Source organism: Candoia aspera, chromosome 8, assembly GCF_035149785.1.
Source record: "Candoia aspera isolate rCanAsp1 chromosome 8, rCanAsp1.hap2, whole genome shotgun sequence".
NCBI classification, from domain to species: Eukaryota; Metazoa; Chordata; class Lepidosauria; order Squamata; family Boidae; genus Candoia; species Candoia aspera.
The window spans coordinates 76,880,781-76,899,341 of record NC_086160.1 but is presented as its reverse complement, the minus strand read 5'-3'; the positions used below and the strand labels follow the sequence as shown (position 1 = coordinate 76,899,341).

At 52.4% G+C, this 18,561-nt stretch overlaps 2 protein-coding genes across 2 annotated transcripts in view; both read right to left on the bottom strand.

Annotated features, from left to right (window-relative positions):
* Positions 1-678: 678 nt before the first annotated feature.
* Positions 679-14,305, bottom strand: LOC134502418 (uncharacterized). The gene is made up of 15 exons (XM_063310759.1): positions 14,248-14,305; positions 12,858-12,952; positions 10,996-11,155; positions 9,841-9,938; positions 9,324-9,405; positions 8,216-8,310; positions 6,610-6,756; positions 6,097-6,250; positions 5,230-5,347; positions 5,017-5,181; positions 4,279-4,390; positions 3,571-3,690; positions 2,776-2,940; positions 2,424-2,483; positions 679-1,181 (listed from the first exon to the last, which is right to left on the bottom strand). The coding sequence occupies exons 1-15, from the start codon at positions 14,285-14,287 to the stop codon at positions 771-773; spliced, it is 2,022 nt and encodes a 673-aa protein (XP_063166829.1). The 5' UTR covers positions 14,288-14,305; the 3' UTR covers positions 679-770.
* Positions 14,306-17,995: 3,690 nt separating this feature from the next.
* Positions 17,996-18,561, bottom strand: part of ATP6V1B1 (ATPase H+ transporting V1 subunit B1) — a 36,740-nt gene continuing 36,174 nt past the window's right edge. The window contains exon 14 of the mRNA XM_063309801.1: positions 17,996-18,420. Coding sequence (XP_063165871.1) covers positions 18,260-18,420 — 161 coding nt within the window. The 3' untranslated portion in view covers positions 17,996-18,259. The remainder of the gene's footprint in view (positions 18,421-18,561) is intronic.

Here is an 18,561-nt window from a genome sequence, read left to right as displayed (position 1 = left end):
TGCAACCATACATCATGCACAGACAACATCTTCCCATCCAGAATGGGAGCTGACCATTCCCAGCCCAGCAGGGAACTTGTGCAAGTTCTGAAGAAATGGTGGAAGCTGGCACCGGATTCCCTGAGAGGCACATCGATCATTCCACTGCGAAGCCACCAGGACCTCCGGCTTTGCTCCTGGAAAGCACTAGGCCTTTCACCGGCTGGGGTGGGAACTGGGTCCCCACCGTAGGAAGACCGCCCAGCTGCTCCCCAGCGGTAGAGCGAGGTTCCTGGTGCGGGAGTGGTCCTTCTGTGGCCGGAAGGGGTGCTGCCCTTGGCTAAAGCCAAGCCACGGCGGGCATCTTCGGTCTGGGGTGCAGGGGGGCTCCTGTTGCAGGCTGCTCGGAATCACCTTAGGAGAAGAGAGAGAAGTACTAGGCGAGGCCAGGGCAAGCGGGCGACGAAGTCCAATTCCTTGGGGCTCAGAAGCAAAAATGTGGCTGCTTTGAGCTTGAAATACTTCGTGTTCCACCTGCAGGGGAGTCTGCAGAGCAGGCCAACAAGTCAAGATGGCAGCCACCACAGAGGGATCCAAGCGCCACTCCTTTTCTACCTACGTTGCATGTAAAAAGGTGGTGCTCCTATGGACACCCCGCCCCCTGAGAAATACTCTCTCCCTGAATTTTCAGCAATGAGCAGGGATTTGCACAGAATGCTCCAAAGCCTCCACCCAGCTTGGTAACGATCTATGATGTGTGGGCTTACACATGAATGTGTGTTTGCCTTTTCTCAGAAACAGGATACTGGGAGATCGGACAATTCTCTCCTGCGGGAAGAAGAGACCTCAAGCTGCGGTGCGTCTAGCAAAAATAATCCAATGCGTGCGGGCAGTCCAGCAAATTGGCTCCTACCTGGTAGATCTTTGCTGGTTTCCAGGGAGCCTGACCTGCTGGGTTGGTGGTTCCTCGGGAGCGCCATTGCTGAGGCTGCGGGGCCTCCCTCCCTTGCCCAGGAGGCATAAGGCGGGAGCCCCTGGTCTGCAGCTGGGGCAGATGGCTCGGGCAGGGCCGGCGTCTGGGCCGAGCAGTCGACTATCCGCCGCCGCCGCTGCAAGAGCAAGTCCAGCTGGTTGTCCACCTGGAGCTTCTTCTGGCTGCCCTTGCGTCGGCCGGATTGCCTGCCTGGCCTCCTTGTGGCACTCTGGGGATGAGAACATGGGGTGGGTGGAGAGGCTGCGCAGACAAAGAGACGTCAGAGGAGCACCCCAAACGTCCCGGGTGAGGAAGCCCAGCGGTCTGCTCCTGCAGGCGTAGGAGAGCCCACTGGCTGCTCGGTGGACACAGTTAGTCCTGCAGACACGGTCCAGACATACCGCTTCAGCGCTGCAATCCTGCCAAACGGGATCTACTTTTCGGATAATTCAAGATGGATCCGCACAAGGAGCTGGGGCGGTGAGCAAGGGTGGCTGCTGAGTTTCCACAACTGTCACAACCAGGAGTGTCCACAGGGTATGGTCAAAAAAGTCAACGTGGCGGCTATGATGGTGCACTCAAAGGCCCACCTGGGGCTTTTTTTGTGCATTGCTCCTTTCGACCACCCAACAGGCAAAGTCTGTGATCCAGCACGGCTCACCGCATACCCCAGCAGAGGCGTGTGCAAGATCCGATGCTTTGGTCAAAATAACCAAACATTTATCCCACCCTTGCAACTGGGCTCTTCCCCTTTCGTAAATAAGCGCCGTGTCACAATATGTGTATGTAACTAACCATTTGATGGTTTTGCTACAAAGAAATGGCTGAGAACGATGGTGAATTGCACCTTCTGGAAGAATTTAAGCAAAGTCCACATTCTGCCAGCATGCCTACTGTATCCAGGAACCTCCTCTGTTCCAACAGTTAGAGCAGTGTTTTTCAACCTTGGCAACTTTACAAGGGGTGGACTTCAACTCCCAGAATTCCCCAGCCAGCCATGCTGGCTGGGGAATTCTGGGAGTTGAAGTCCACCCCTTGTAAAGTTGCCAAGGTTGAAAAACATGGAGTTAAAGAGTGCTGGCAAAGCTTCATGACATCATTAGCCCCTTCCCCGTTGGCCAATCAGGCAGCAGCAGGTGTGGCTTAGCTCTTGCAGCCAATCAGCGCTGGGGGCAGCAATTGGTGCCACTATAATGGAGAGGCAGCAGTTTGGCCACTCTTCCGCTAGGGGTGCAGGCCGGCGGACGGGTGGGCGTTTGGATTCCCCCAACACATTTTGGGGGACACCCTGCTGCCCACTAGGGTTGCCTGACTGAGTCAGTCAACTTCATGTGAAGGTTCCTGTGATGCCTTAATCCCCTGTTGCTCCAGGGGAACATGTCATGGAACTGTGCCAATCTCAGGCATGGGCCTTTGCCGCCGAGGCCCTACAGGGCATATGCACGCACACCATGCACAAGGGGGCTCTTACCAGGAGGCTCTGCAGTTCCATCGCCGCGCTCCTGCGCTTGCCCGCCACAGCAGACGGCAGCTAAGGAGACATGGGTAGAAAGTCCTGTGAGCTGGTGCTTTGCTCCCAGTGGCTGGGTGCTGTTTTGAACAGGAACAGGAACAAGGACCCCACAGAAACTCCACTGGGGACTTCACCCCACGGCAGGATTGGGCCTATTCCACAGTCCCTCGCTGAAACATGGCTCTGAGTGCAACCAGCTCACTCAGCCAAGCATGCGGAAGAGAGCTTGCAATATTTGCCCATCCCAGGTAGGATTTTGTGGGTCTAGTGGCTTGGTCCCCTTGCCTTTCCTCCCCTCCCCTCCCATGGCTTTGCTTGCCTGGGACAAGGACTCGGCCTCCCTCCTCACTGGCCGCAGCACCACTCCGCTCTTGATCCGCGCCATCATTTCCTCCACAGCTTTGGCTGTGGCATCATCGGAACGGAGGTCTCCTGTCCATAAGAAAAGGGACTGAGAGCCTTTCAAAGAACCTACTCAGTCAAAGCTTTGTCTTTGGAGCTGTAATTCTCTAGTCAATTGGTATTTCCTAATAGAGGTAGTCCTCACTTAACAACCATTTGTTTAGTGATGGTTCAGACTTACGATGGTGCTGGAAAAAAACTTATGACCAGTCCTCACACTTACGACCACTGCAGCATCCCTGCGGTCATGTGATCATGATTCGGGTGCTTGGCAACCAGTTTGTATTTATGACTGTTTCAGCATCCCATGGTCATGTGATTGTCATTTTCTACCTTCCTGGCTGGCTTCTGGCAAGCTGAATCAATGGGGAACTGTGTGATTCACTTAATGACTACATGGTTCACTTAATGCCCACAGTGATTTGCTTAATGAGCACTGATAAAAAGGTTGTAAAATTGGGTCAGATTTTCTTAATGACCACTTTGCTTAGAAACCAAAATTCTGGTCCCAATTGTGGTCATTAAGCGAGGACTACCTATATAGTACAATGATGGTGTGGCCACAATGCTATCCTGATGTGTCCAGCCCAAGGTGGTGACACTGGTGGCAGCTGTGACAGGCTTCCCCCAATCCACACCTTTTCTGACTGTAAATGCAGGGCGCAGAAAGGGCTTCTGCTGATCAGCCCCAAATTATGTCTACCAGTGACAAATCCTCTTGTCCTGGTGGAGCCCCAGCCACCCCTAGGGCCAGCCGCTGGGGGCGATGGGTATCATAGCCCAACCACATCTGGAGGGCCACAAGTTTGCCATCCTTCCCTAGCTGAATTGAGAGACTTACAGGGGCGTCACAGGGAAAGCGGTCCAGAAAGTCCAGATGGTGGCCACAGCTGTGCAATTGAAGCCCCATCCTTTTTTGATCTGCGTTGTGTGTTGTGGCCGCCATCTTGACTTTTTGGACCCCCTTCCCGTGGACACCCCCAGTGGCTCGGTTCCTGAGTGTAAGGACGGGGAATCCCAGAGCAGTAGGTAACGGCATGTGGATGCTCCAGCCTTACACAGGATCATTAAAGAACGGAATGACAAAGGGGTGGGGGGGAGATCAGGCAAGCTACTGACACCTCCAGGCAAGAGGGGAGAAGCGCCGGGGAGGCAAGGCAGAAAAGAAGAAATTCAGTCCCAAATGAAATTGAATCCCCAAAGAAAAGAAACTGGGGGGCGGGACGGAAAGGGGGAAAGGGAAGTTTTTTGCAGCTTTGGTAGAGCATGATGCAAGTCTGAATTAAAGAACTATCCCTCGGGGCTTGTGTCGGAAGTTTCTGAGTTCAGGCTTTAAAGATCGCGAGCCTCACACTGAGGTTACGAGTGGAGGAGAAGATTCTCTCTGGGGAAACCATCTGGAACAGCCTACCCTGTCTGGTCCCCCCTCGGGGCCTGGCGCAAGCAGTCCTGTCTGCCCCCACGTCCGCTTACCCTGTTTCGCATGCTGCGAGCCTTTCCTCTCTCGGAGGGCCATCAGAGGGCTGCAATGGCAGGGGAAGGAGGAAAGTCAGGCTCTCTCGAGTGTTCCCCCCCCTGGGGTCCCACTTCCCTGCCCTGCAGCCTCTTCCCCTCCCATGACTTCCAAATGGCTTTGCCGAGCAATCCTTGCGACCTGTGCCCCGGGGTGGGGTGGCAGCCTCTGGGTGCTCTTGGCTGCTCTCGAAAAGCAAACCGCCTGTAGGAGCGGATGGGAGACCACCAGGAAACCCTCCCTGCAGGCTAGGCTGGGGACCTACCAAAAGAAAGCAAAACCGGACTGCCGAGAAACAACGTGGATGTCTCCATGTTGTCACTGGGTGCCCAGTCCAATGTTATACCTTGTAACCCAGGAAGCTGGACTGGTGGAAGCTGGCAAGTGGGGGTAGCTTCTCCCTCACTTGGGGACTTTTTTCTAAAATGGAGATGCCACAGCTTGGAATTCTTCTTTCAGGGCCACCCTGTGCTGCTCTTGGGCTCCACCGCTTCTGATTCGAGGGGCTGGGAAGCTGAGCCCCCCGTGTGTGGAAGCTGGATGTTCGGAACGAAGACCTCCAGCTGTGCCTTCAAGCTTCCCATCTGAAGTGGTATAGCCCAGCCAGGGTCCCCCCCCCGTCTCTGCCTATCAGACCAAACATCCAGCAACGCCTCCCCCGAAACCCTGAAGACCCTGCTCTCGCAGGGGGCAGTCCAGTATGCTGGGATCCTCAAGACCAGCGTTCCGCAGCCCAGCTTCGCCAAGGCCGCCGCGTTTCGGATGTGTTGGACTGCCATCCGCAGTGCCCAGCCTGCGTGGCTGGACAGAAGGGGGACAGCAGCCAACCCCACGTTATCAGGCACTTACTCCGTCCTTGCAGGCCAGGCGGGGGGCGGCAGAGGGGGCGGGGGTGGGGGGGGGAGGGGGACCGCCGGGAGCTCCTCTGGGGCGTCGGGTGTCTTGGCCCCCTCTTCCAGGTCCTTCACTGCAAGAGATGGCGGAATCCATGAGCCAAAGCTTCTGCACTTTTCCTTCTACAGGGCTGGGACTGACCAGAGGTGGTCTTGCCTCGTCTGCAGCAATGCATGGGGGTCCACCTGCCCTTGCTGGCCCAGTCTCTGACCCTTGAGACATTTATCTCTGGTTAACGGAGCCCGAGTGTACTCAACGGAGCCAAAACTCCATTGAGAACTCAAAGGATGTTGAGTTCCCACAACAGGCGAGGCTCAAATGTCATGGACTAGCTTGTGCTTCAGCACCTCAGGAGGACCCAGTTGTGCTCTTCTCTTTCACATCTCCTTTCCCCGAAGTTCTTCTGGCCTTGTGCAACACCAGGACGCAAGTGTGAGGGAGGCCCCGGGCCTTTGACTGAGGGTGCTGCACCTGGAAGGACCCTGGCCTGGCCCGAGGGCAGTCCCCGGTCATCCAAAAGCAAAGAGGAAGTCCAGGGATGCTAGAGAACAGTAGTGTCCGCGGGAAGGGGGTCAAAAAAGTCAAGACGGCAGCCACAACAATGTGATTGAAAAGGGGCGGGGACTTGATTGCAAGGCCTGGTCGCCATCTTGACTTTTTTGATCCCCGTCCCGTGGTCATACTTGCTAGACGCCAAACGGTCATCAGGTGAAGACGGACAACGCCTTCTAAGCAGAAGCGGGTCTGGACCAACTGCCCTCTGAGGACTTTTGAAACCAGCCCAGGGGGCACTTAAAGGCTCCTGTGCCGAAAACCTCTGACCTTTTTGCTCCAGCGCCACACATCTCTCCTCTGACCGGAGAAGTTGCTCTTCCAGGTGGGCCTTTCCTTCCTCTGCCGCAGCCACGGCTGCCTGCAGCTTGGCCAGCTCTCCTGGTGGTGGCCGTTCTGCCAGCTGGGCCTCCAGATCCTGCACCTGGGAGAGTAAGTGGACCAGCAGATGAGCCCCCAGGGGAAAACGTCCCCCAATCCCAGATCGCCCTGGGAGAGAAGGACGGCACAGCCTCGTCGTGGCTGCTGCTCAGAGCATCCGAGCCAGGGTTTGCCAGGGAAGGCTCAGGGCAGCCTGGGATCCCAGGAGAGACCGCCAGAGGGTTCCCAGGGCTGACCTGGGCCGGCAACCCATCCTGCTCCCCTCTCCCACCTAGCAGAGTTAGGGGCCTCTTCTGCTCACTGGGGCTTTTCTGCTGAAGGTGAGAGCTACGAAAGGTTGCTTGGAGCAGGGGCGGGGGGGGGGGGGTGAGGAAGGAAGGAACTCGAGGTCCCCCGGCTCACTTTGGCCTCGTGCTCCAGCTTGGCTTCCTCCAGCTGTCCAGCCATCTTGGCCACTTCCTCCAAGGCCAGAAGGAGCTGAGCGTCCGCTCCGACATCCTGCATCAGAATCATGCTCTGTCGATTGGCCGCCTTCTGCTTCACCAGCATCTGTGAAGGGCCAAGGGGAAAAGCAGGTCTCAGTGAGAGCAGCAGCTGCAGTGGGGTGATTCAGGAACAGAGGCTGGCTTTGAAGTTGCCCCACAGGTTACGGCTGCAGGTGGGTGCCGGGGTTAGTCTGTGGCAGCCCAAAATCAGGAGGAGTCTGGGAGCACCTTTCCCCACGAACACCTTCCATTAACAGGCGTCAGCTTCCAGGAGCCACCATTGACTTCACCAGGCCCACAGAGCAGCTGGAGTGACATCAGAGTTAACGTGGCAGCGAACTGGCTTGTGCGAGATTCAAAAGAGGAAGCCCTTTTTCTCCTGGTCACGGCATTCAAGGCCAATTCTTCCTTTGCCCTAGGTGGTGGTATGGCATATTTCCTTGCTTCCTTATTTATTTTATTGTTTATCATTGCAGTCCCTGCTTTTGATGCCTTTCCCTGCTGTGGAGTTGAATTGCTCTCCACCCAACCTCAAGTTGGCAAGAACCTTCCCTGGCCCCAGATTTGCGGTCCTCATTGCCCATTCCCCTCCCATTCTGTTCTGATTGCTCCCAGTCCTCAAATTCCCTCCAGGGGTGTTGGAATGCTGGGAAAATCCGAATTTAACACTGGCTCGGCTAAGGAGCACTTAAGGCTGCCCTGCTCATGGGCTGGCATCTGTGTCCATGAGGGAATGTCGGTGATGAGGGTGACCTTGGAAGATGGGAGGAAGAACGCCACTTAGGGAATGATCCACCAAGAGAGGAAGAAGCTGGCAGCCGAGTAACAGACAGAGAAAGAAAGTTAGAAAGGGCCTGCCCTAACCTGACAGGTGGTAAAAAGAGACGGCGGGAGATCTGTACTTCCAGACGTGCAAGATGCTGTTAATGTAGCCTTACAATAAAGCAGGTCAAGTCCCCTGTCTGGTTTACGTGGGAGGGCTGACATCAGTCTTGCGAGTCTGAAAGCACAAATTTCCCATCGTCCCTTTTTACCACTTGCCAAGTTACTGCGGATCCTTTCTAAGTTCCTTTCTCTGCCCGTTATTCAGGTGTGGGCTCCTCCCCCTTTTATCTGATCGTTCCCTAGGTGGCGTCTCTTCCCCCCACCCTCCAAGGTCATTCTCACGTTCCATTACAGCATCTGATAGAGGCCATCCTGGTGTCCTGGTGCCAAGGACACCCATTAGATCATCACACAATTTGCATCTTCAGTGACATCACCTGCTCCCCTGTGGATGCCCAGGTGGGCTGGAAGAAGATGGAGCGATGCCTGAGGGGTGTGGCATTGAAGAGACGTTAGGGGTGAGGGGGAAAGGATCTCGCTGGGAGAGACCTAAGACCTTCCCTGTCCCTTTTCCTTGAATTCCACCAGCCTCAACGGTTTGTCAGGAAGTGTCCTGGTGCCCTTGAGAGTTTTCAGACAGTCCCAAAGTCCTCTCCAGAGGTGAGGAGAGATCTGTACAACCAGAACTGATGTCGCACCTGGTGGGCAAAGGTTTCTGCCTGCTGCCTCAGTTTTTCCTCCAGATCCAACTTCAGTGACATCTTGCCATACTCTTTGGTGACCAAGTGGGATGCTGGAGGGTTTAAAGAAGATACAGGTGTTGCCTTTGCATCTACCTGAGTCAGATACAACCTAAAGGAACTCTTTGACTTTGTAATGCACAGACCTCTTGAGGTTCTATGAATTTTTCCCTGTAGTTTTCATCCATCCATCCATCTATCCATCCCTTCCCATGCAAGGAATTCTATCAGAATAAGCGTTTATCAATTCTCTTCTCTCTTCAGCAGTGATCAAGGAGTCCTAATGCCTACTGGTGTGATGATGTTTCCCAGGTGTGTCTATGCTGGAGCTGAATTTCCTGCACAGTCACTTCCTTGCTGACATATTCCTAGCCTGGAAGACATCCCTTTTTTGCCAATTTATGAGTGGGTGTCATTGTGTTTCCCTGGAAGTATTTTTCAGTCTCCCAAGTTTCTTTTAGTTTAAATGGTGCTGAACTACAAATCCTGACATTGGGAAAAGGAACTGCTGGATGTTACACCTGAACTTCATTGGAGGGCCACAGTTTTCCCTTCCTGGAGGAACTACATCAACGAGGGGTTTAAATTTACAAAGCACCCGTGCAGACGTGTGCAGAAGCGGTCTGTACTAAGTGGACTGGAGTCTGCGCTTGGGCTGCAGAACAGAATTGCTTTGCAGGATTAGACCCAGATCCACCTAAGCCACATCTTCCCTTGGGCCCTATTCATGGGAAGTGATGGGCCCAGGGCCACAGAGATCACTTGTCCCTTCCGGTTACCACCTTGCTGGGCTTGAGGACCACCACCCCTCCCTTTCCAGTCTTTGAAGCTTTAATTTCCAGCTCTAAGATGAGCAACAAGCTCTGGAAATGTGAGGCTCACCTGTCTTTAGAGCAAAGCATGTGAACAGCACTATGCAAACCAGCAAATTCAGCCAAGAAAAGAAAAGGAAGCTCTGCACAAAATCCATTCCGCACCAACTTTGCACAGGAAGCAGGTTTTCTGTAGGCTGAACTCCCTGCTCTGTGAATGCACAGGTATGGGATGAACAGGTAGAGGCACTCACCTTGTTTGACCCTCTTCAAAATCTTCTGGTTGTGCTCCTTCAAAACTTTCAGGGCCTGCTTCTCGACATGCTCTTCTTCGAGCTTTGCTCAAAAAAAAAAGGTGTTCTTTTCATTATTTTCCACTCAGAAAATATAGAGAAAGTTAGTAAAGGTAGTGAAATATAATTTTTGAAAATGAGGCCACATTAAGAAGGAAATTACAGCATTCATCATCAGAGTAAAATCTGTTTTGAGGAGCAAATCAGGTGATTCATCAAAAGCCTGCCTGGGTCAAGTCAGTTTCTCTTCTGATGGAAGAACATCTGAGATAGAACTCCTGGTCTCCCTGGACCCCTCGAGCCTCCCAAAAGATCTTCCTTCACCCCCCAAATCTCTAGGCCAGTGTTTCTCCACCTTGGTGACTTGAAGAAGTGTGGACTTCAACATATGCTGACTGGGGAATTCTGGGAGTTGAAGTCCACACCTCTTCAAGCGGCCAAGGTGGAGAAACACTGCTGTAGGCACAATCCACAATACCTGATCCTGGAGCTTTTCCATGTGGGACTGGAGGTCCTTCACCTGAGCAGCCAACTCCTTCTTCTCCTCCAGCAGCCAAGACACCTTGAGCTGAAGGTCTGGGGCAAAGGAAGAACCCTTTATTTTCTAACAACATCCGGGGCCAATGAGAGCCAACTGCTCTTTCGGTCAAGAGGATGCTAGGCTGGCATGCTGCACTTTGCAGCACATCCTCTTCCCATTTTGAAGAATAAAGCATCTTTCAAAAAAAATGGGTGGAAGGAGGATCTTTTGGACCACCACTGAGCCAACAAAAACACAACAAGAAGACAACAAGCTCTGGAAACTAGAAGTTTTGATTCCAGGAACTTTAATTCCTGTGCTGACGGTCTTCGTCCTAAGTCTATTCTTCAGTTTACCTTCGACCCGTTTACTTTTTATTTCTAGATCTTTATATTGCTCTGTTCCTCCCTCTCATTCTTAGTCTTTTGCTCAAAGGCCGGGAGGGGGCGCTCTCGGGGTCTGCAACTTTATTTTTTTCACTCGGGGGGGAATACGGCGGGGGTCTTCCTCTCCCCCCGTCCCCGGCAGAGCTTTTGCCTGCGTTCAGCGAGGGGGGAGTGCAGCTCCGGCGCCCCCGTTATTTCCCCGCCGCCTGGCCACTCGGCAGAGCGTTGAGTGGGCTGCGCTTCCTTCGGCTTTCGCGGCGTCGGGGCCTGTCGCCTGGTTTGGGGGCAGCCCGTCGGCCGGTCTGTCGGCCAGCGGAGCCGTTTGGGTAGTCCGGCTCCAGCGCGCTCGCCCTCTGCCCGCCGCCCCCCAAACCTCCGCTTTTTGGCTGCCTGCTTTCTAGCAGCCGCGTCGTCCTCCTTCCCTCCCTCCCAGCATCTTCTGTTTTCCAGATGCGCCTTCCCATGACACGCTGGCATGCTCTCCAGCCAGCTTCCGTTTAGCCTGGCATGCTGGGTGGATTGAGCCCACCACTTTCTGGTTCAGTGCATGCCCCGTATCCAGATTCATTAAATAAAGCAGGGTGAATTTCACGGTGACCCAAGCACCACCTGGGATTCTATGACTTGGCCTGGTACCCGCTCCCTTGTGCCTGGCCACTGACCAGGACTGCCACGGGGGCTTTTTCGCCTCGGAAGAGGGGAAGAGGATGACAGATCTCTGGCTCACCTTTGATCTGCTGAAGGTATTGGCCCATCGGATCCAAGGCCGACTCAGGAGCAGCAGCGTCCTCTCCGCTGCCCCAGTTCGCGAGGTCCCCCTGGAGGAGGCCAAGCCTGGGCAGCAGAGCCAGGCTGATTCGCTTCAGCTTCTTGTTCTCCCTGCTCATCTGCAGAAGCCAAGTGGTGACGGCAGGGCTGAGGGACCCGCCCTTGCAGGGTCTTGCCTCCAACCTCCCGCGGAGGACCTGATCAGGGCAGGGGTGTCCCCAGGGCATGGTCCAAAAGTCAAGATGGCAACCCCAGTGGTGCCATTGAGTCCCCACCAGTTTTCACATGTGTCACAAGAGATGCCCTGCCTGTCCCCGTAGGCCCTCCTTGGCTGGTTTGGAGGGATGGGTGAATCAGACAATACACAAATCCAGCGGTCAACTTGATTTGAACGGGTAACGGGTAACCCGGGTCAACTCAAAAACCTGCCTGGATTTGATTTGGATATCTGAACTGAATTATCAGATCAGATTGGTTTGGACATTTGAACCGATTCTGTGTGGAAGCAGAAACTGCCTAAATGATCTGAGCTGGTGCAAAACACCTCATTCAAGTAACCTGCCAGTTCAATTTGGGGATTCAATCGAACTGAATCAGATCTCAGAATCAACGATAGGCGCGACTCTCCTGACCAGGGATGAGGCAGCTCCTGAGGCTCAGCCGTGCATCTTCTTTAACCTGTGGAAGTCAGACCCCTTTCCAGGCAGATCTGCCCCAGGGTTAAGGGGCAAGGACAGGGAGGAAGAGGGGGCAACACTTCTCTTCCACCCAGAGAAGGGTCAGAGGAGGGCAGATAAGATGGCTCAGGGGCTGGCACAGCCTCCCTATAAGGAAAGGTGTGACACTGGGGGCCTTTTAGTCTGGAAGGGGAGGTATACAAAATTATGCATAGTCTGGATAAAGTGGACATGAAGAAGCTACCTCCCCCTTCCCAAATTCTAGAACCAGAAGTTACCCACTGAAATTGAATCCTGGAAGAATCAAGACAGATAAAAGGATTTTTTTTTTTTACATAACGAGTAATTGAACTTTGGAATTGTCTACCAGGAGATGTGGTGCTGGCTGCCAGCTTGGCTGGCTTCTAAAAAAGGGTTGGTCCAATTCCTGGAAGCCTTGGGGATCCATGGCTATTAGCCTTGATGGCAGTGGGACAGCCTCTGAAGGCCATCTGCTGGGAGAGCCGTGGGCTTCCTTGGGCAGTTGGTGGGTCATTGTGAGAATGGGCTGTTGGACCAGCGGTCTGATCCAGCAAGGCATGCCTTACGTACTTATGTTCTCAGCCCTAGGAAGAAGGAAGGGCAAACCACTTCTAAAAATCTTGCCAAGAAAACTGCAGGGACTTGTCCAGTCACCAGGAGTCAAGACTGACTTGAAGGCACACAAAAACCACCGCCATTGTTATATTAGAGGGAAATGAATTCCTGCCTACTCTTGGGGAAAATTACTATCTCAGAAAAACTGAAGCCCTGCTGTGGGGCACACCCTGAAACCAGCTGTGGACCTCTGTGTTCTCACACCAATGTCTGCCTTCAGCTGCTGGGCTGTTCCATTTGCACTGGGTGCCCTGAGTATATTACTGGTGGCTGCTCTCCACACTTTTGGGACCAGTGGACGTGAGAGGACCCAGGGCCTCCTTCAAATTTTTTTCTGGAGACAGGGAAGGGAAATGGTGCTGGTGGGGAGGTGCCCGCAGAGCTAGACTTTTTGTTCCCTGTTGTGAAATTGGCTGGAAACTCTTAAAGGGTCTTCACAGGGTATCTGCCAAATTTTTGTCTCCAACAAAATGGCACTGCTCGGTTGGAGGGGATCCTTCCTGCTCACCTGGATGGCAAAGGCTTCCGCCTGCTCTCGGCAAGTCTTCTCAATTTTGTACTCCACTTCCATGGTGCACAACTCGGCTAAGACGGCTTGAGAAGCTGGGAATGGAAAGAGTGAGACAAGTGGATTACAGCAATGGCCCCCAAACTAGGAACCTTCATCAGGGGCATCCACAGAGTGTGGTCAAAAAAGTCAAGTTGGTGGTTGTGATGGTGCAACCAAAGCTCTGCCTGTTTTTATGTCACATCTGTATTTCTTGCCTGAAAGCCTAAGGGAAGGTGGACCGTAGGGACCATCCTGAGAACATCACTAAATTCAGGACATTTCAAAAGAGAAGTTTTGAACCACTCAAAGGCCAAACAATATAATTTGGGTTGCCATATCTGGACTGCCGAGCCCCAGGTGGCCACCAGATGGTAGGAAAGAGACCCAGAACACCTTAGCTCTTTGCTGCCACCTAGTGGTCTCCTGGGCAGCAAATGTGGGGACAGGTCATGCCCAAATGCCCAGCATGATGAGGCCTACTTCTCAGTCGTGGGTTCCCCTCACGTGCTGACCTCTCCACTCACCCTCGAATCAGCAGGAATAGAGACACGTTGCACTGACCTGGGAGAAGGTATGTAGAGCCTTCAAGGGGAGGCTCACCAGAAAGATTACGAGGCCTTGAGACAGAGGGAAGCCTTTGACTTTAAGGATGAAGCCCTGAAGGTGATGGGAGCATAGCTGCTTTTTTTCTTTTTCTTTTTTGGTTTCTGAAAACTTGCTGGCTTCTATCTGCACTAATGACTCTGGACAGAAGATCATTTTCTCTTCTCGTAGCTCAATAAATCAATTTTATCTCACATTTGGCTGCCCCCTCCTCCCCGGTATATCCTGGGGGTGGGGGCGGATTGATGGCCGCAGAAAGCTCCAGACCCAAACACTGTATGGGATTCGGCCTTATGGGGATGTCAGACGGTCATCGTGGCATTGATCAAGGTGACAGGTTCGGTCTGGAAAGTCAGACTGTGCGGTGGCCTCACTCCCCTTATGGTGGGAACTCTGGCTTGGGGCACCTTTTCCAGGAGAAGGAAAATGGGTGATAAACCGGGACCTCTGCTTCGCCCTTCCACCTTGTATCAGTCGGCTGGCCTGAATCTTTAGATGGGGGGAAATGGCCCACTTCTTTTGAACTGCTCATTTTTTTCTCCTGGACCCCCCAGTGTACTTCTCCCCCCTGCAAAAATCTCAACCACAAAAAGAACAGCACCCTACACTTCCCATTTTTATACTCTAGTTTCAGTGTCTGAAAACCAGACTGGGAGCTCGTGAATTGGCGGCAGGGTGTGAGAATTCTGCTCCCTCTATAGAAGCGGAAAAGGAAAGTGCTCTCTGCATGGGCACAGAGATGTACCTTGCTCAATTTCTGCGATTTTTCCCTTGGCTTCAGCCATTTCCTGAAAAAGTTGTGTCTCCTGTAAAAATGAACCAAATTACATGTTTGTCTGCTACCAAATTTTTTTTTTAAAGAAATCCTTTTTTTTAAAAATAAATTGTTGCAACAAATCTATGCCGTTTAAGCACCTGCAGTGCTGAGCATGGTTGTTCATGCAATCATCAAAAGAGTTTCCTCTGAACTTAGGCTGCTTGCCAAGATGTGGAATGGAGGCCAAAGTTGGAATGGGAAGCCGGAGGCTGAGCGGAGCAGCGACTGCAAGGGAGCAGGGTGGCCTGCCATAGCTAGCAACCAGACCTGGGAAAATTTCTTCTCCACACCAAGTATCCCATTCTTTCTACATGAGAACTAGAAGCTTGTTTTCTTAAAAAAACGATAATTAGAATCTCCGCAGAGAATGAAGAATGAGATAGATAACTCTATGGTCAGAGCAAGAAATATATTTTTATTAATAGTTCTGCTAAAGAACGAGCGAGACACTCCATGCCCTTGTCACAAAAGGATTGACCCTTTTGAACTTTGGTGTTGGAGAAGACTCCTGAGAATACCGTGGACAAGCCAAGGTGACAAACCAATGGATTATCAAATGAATTGACCCAGAGTTCTCACTCAAGGCACAAATCACCAGGCTCAAATTATTCAACATGTTTCCCTTGGTTACTGAGCTGACCCATGTTTAGGTTGGCACAGTACAGGTAGTCCTTGCTTAACGACCACTTTTATGACCTTTTTGCAGTGGTTATTAAGTGAATCACCTGGTTGTTAAGCGAATCATGCAGTTCTCCATTGATTTTGCTTGCCAGAAGCCAGCTGGAAAGGTTGAAAATGGTGATCATGAGACCACGAGGATGCTGAGATGATCATAAATGCAAACCAGTAGCCAAGCGCCCCAATCATGATCATGTGACCACAAGGATGCTGCAGCAGCCATAAGCATGAGCACTGGCTGTAAGTCAGTTTTTTCAGCACCATTGTAAGTCTGAACCATCACTAGATGAATGGTCATTAAGTGAGGACTACCTGCACAGAGAACCATAACAAACCAGGCAGACTGAGTTTGTACAAGACTCTAAGTCAGCAAGTGTGTGTACGTTTCCAGGATTAAAACTAACCAACTTTATCATATTATGGAAATGCAGCCGACAAGTACCATGTTGCATCTTTGCACAGCATCAGAGGTATCTTCTGGTGCTAAATAAGAGCAGCAGAAGGGGAGCTCTTGAGCGCATGCGGCTTTGTTTATAAAGCCTCAGCACAAGCGGAGCAGAAGTGAGGGCCTTGTTGCTCTGTGCTGTGCGGTTTGGAGGCAGATCATCCCCAAAGGCGCCAGACCAGTTCATGCATTCTGCCTGGTGTGGCCTCTTCTGAAGACGGAACATTCCTTCACTGTAGCTGGAGGGGACCCGCCTACCTGGCCATCCTCGTCTTCCTCCGAATTTGAGTCACTCTCAGATTCCCAGATGACTGCAGTGGAACACATAGAAAGTTATCACACAAGAAGGGCAGGGCGTGTCTGTGGGGGGGACGGCGAGGAGACACGCTGAGAAGGAGTGAGACGCATGGAAAGTCCTTCTGTGCAAGCCCAACTGACATGGGGTGGGGGGACTGGCCACGGTGCCCTTGGGGGACCAGTGCGGGAGAACCTCTTGATGATCTGGGCATTACCTTTTCCTTTCCAGGTGCTAAAATCACCGATTTAAGACAAGGGGAACATTTCTCAGTTTAAATCCTATCAAAAATTATATTAGAAAGCAATGTTTTACTCTCCCACATTAGAAGGCTCTGCTGGTGACACTTCTGTGTAATTTCTCCTTAGCGTGTGTGCAAGAGGAAGAGAAGAGATGGAGTCACAAGCATTCCACCCCCCGCAAAAAGACCCCGTCCACCCGTCCTAATAAAACGTCTGCAACTTCATTAACTCTAGAAGCAGATCAGGATTAGAATGTCATTCTGACAGGTAAAAACCCAAACTGCCTCTCGATTGGTCCGAAAGGCAGCTTAGCTACTTTAACGGAAAAGGGCCTTTGAGGAAAAATGGGCCAACTCTCCCTCCCTCCTACAGACTGCGTTGCTCCTCCAGAGCAGCCCATCTTACCTCCAAACGGGGTGAGATCAGCCTCTGTATGTTCCATTGGGCAAGACCAGAGGCCCCTCTCTGCCACCGCTGCCGTGCCCTGCTGGCGTGTCCCCACAGCTCGGTCTCTGCAGGAAGAGCCTCCTTGCCTTTCATCAGCCAGAAGTGAAAGCTGGGCTCTTCCTGGCAGAAAGGGCCACATGCAGCTGTGGAGCTGGGCTGATCTTGCCCTTGCAAGGCGTTCCCAACACAAGCTTTGCAGAAGTGAAACCCGGTTCCACAGCAGCCCTCATGACAAGGATGAGCAGAATCAGATGTGTGGTTGTGCTGTTTGATGTCCTCCAACTGAGGGATGGTCAGCTAGGGACCTTTCCTTGGGCACTTGGTTGGCCATTGGGAGGACAGATGGCTAGATTAGATAGGCCAGGGATCTGATCCAGCAGAGCAGGCCTTACGTTGCTCTGAAAGGGGCCCTGATCTCAGACTCTTGCCCCCTTTTGCACGTCCCCATGGTGGTGGCCTTGGCTCTCCTTCCAGTGCCCCACCTGGAGCTACAGGATAGGAGGGTAGGGGTGCCCCCTTGCAGAGAATTCCCCAGTCAACCCCCCTCCCAGCTCTTGATTTCCCCCTCCTTCCGGCAGCCAAGATGCCTTGATGCTTCTCCTCCCATAGCAGGCTGCAGGGTTATTTTTGTGTCCTCTCAAGGGTCAGTGGGCATGGCCAAGCAAGGCCAACAACGGGTGGGGCAGGGATGTCCGCAAGGTGTGGTGAAAAGAACCAAGGTGGCAGCCACGATGGTGAAATTGAAGCATCACACATAAAAAACACATGTGATGCACATAAACAATCGTCTCCATGAAGGACCATGGGTGACACAAAAATGGTGAGATTTGGGGGGAAAGTCTATGCATGGAAGGGCTCCAAGGCAGCTTTCCCTGCTCCCCCCCCGCCCCCCCCCCATGTTAATTGTGTGGTTTAACCTTAGTTTCCCCGGGAGGGAAGAAAGGTCACCAGGAACCTCAAGTGCGCGAAGAGCAGAGCTGCTTTCCAGCTGGCTTTGAACCCTTGTGGGGAAGTGCCCTGTGGGTTGTGTAAAACATCCCAACCTCACCTGTAAATATTGGATACACTTTCCACCCTTGCCCTAACCCTGTCTTGGGTCACCCCGTCACTTTTCTTGAGTCAAAAAACAAGGTTGGGGTCTGTGGGCAGCCCAGTGTTGCTGGCCCCGGGAATGGCCCCTCCGTTCCTTGGTGGGACAACCCTCAGCTTCCCTCAGGCCTGCGTGCAGATGTGTTTCACCACCAGTATTTTAAAGTTGCTGAGGTTGAGAAACACCGGCCTAACCGATAGCTGAAGCCTCTCTGTTACGAGAACGCCCGCCTCACCAGTTTGCTCGGAGCCCATCGTGAGTGGTGGAGTGAACAAGTCTCCATCTGAGTGACCAAGGAGATCACCCGGATTCAAAAGTGAAAGCAGCCCGGCTGATGAATCTTCTGAAACCTTTTCTTCTCCTCTTCCGATAAATCTGGTTAAAAGAAACCGCTTCCTACTGCAATAGTTTGCCAAGCATGGGACCATGCAGGAATGAGAGGAAGTCCAGAGACAGCCTGACAAAGGTTTACCAACAGGAAGTTCTCAGATACTTGTTCAAAGGGCTTCACTTTTATTTTGAATCAGGACACCATGTATAACCACTTCTTCCAGGGCAAGAAAAGAAGGTGGGTGGTGTTTCTGGAGAGCTGCCAAGCAGAGAAGAGAGATTATGGGGTGCAGGACCCTTTGCAAAACTGAGTTTGGATCTGATTCCAGTGCGAAAAACAGTGTCTTCCCCTCCTGAAGGTGACCAGGTTTGAGCCAGATCTCTCCTGAATCAGGGTTTGGACTGATTGGGATTCAGAGGGCCGTGTCCGAGCTTGGATTCCCTTTGGCCTCACGTGGGTAATACTCAGACAAGATGCTTTCTGGGATCCGTTTCAGCAGTTCTTTGGGGAAGATCCGGAGCAGCTGCCAGCCAATGTCCAGAGACTCAAAGATGGTCCTGTTCTCATATGCGCCTGCGAGAACAAATTCATTACAGAGATGACAGATGATAGATGATGATAGATGATAGGAGAGAGAGAGAGAGAGACGATATATAGACAGACAGTTGTCCATCTTCTTTTTAGGGTGGCAGAAAACAATGATTTATCTCCTCA

What these genes read in the sequence shown, in the direction of transcription:
- LOC134502418 (XM_063310759.1), bottom strand. Translation starts at nt 14,287, where the DNA reads ATGGCTGAAGCCAAGGGAAAAATCGCAGAAATTGAGCAAG. An exon ending in GACAAGAGGATTTGTCACTG is followed by an intron (nt 2,941 to 3,570) that starts GTAGACATAATT and finishes AGCTTTGACTGA; the next exon opens with GTAGGTTCTTTGAAAGGCTC. An exon ending in CCTTGTCCCAGGCAAGCAAA is followed by an intron (nt 2,484 to 2,775) that starts GCCATGGGAGGG and finishes ATGTCTCCTTAG; the next exon opens with CTGCCGTCTGCTGTGGCGGG.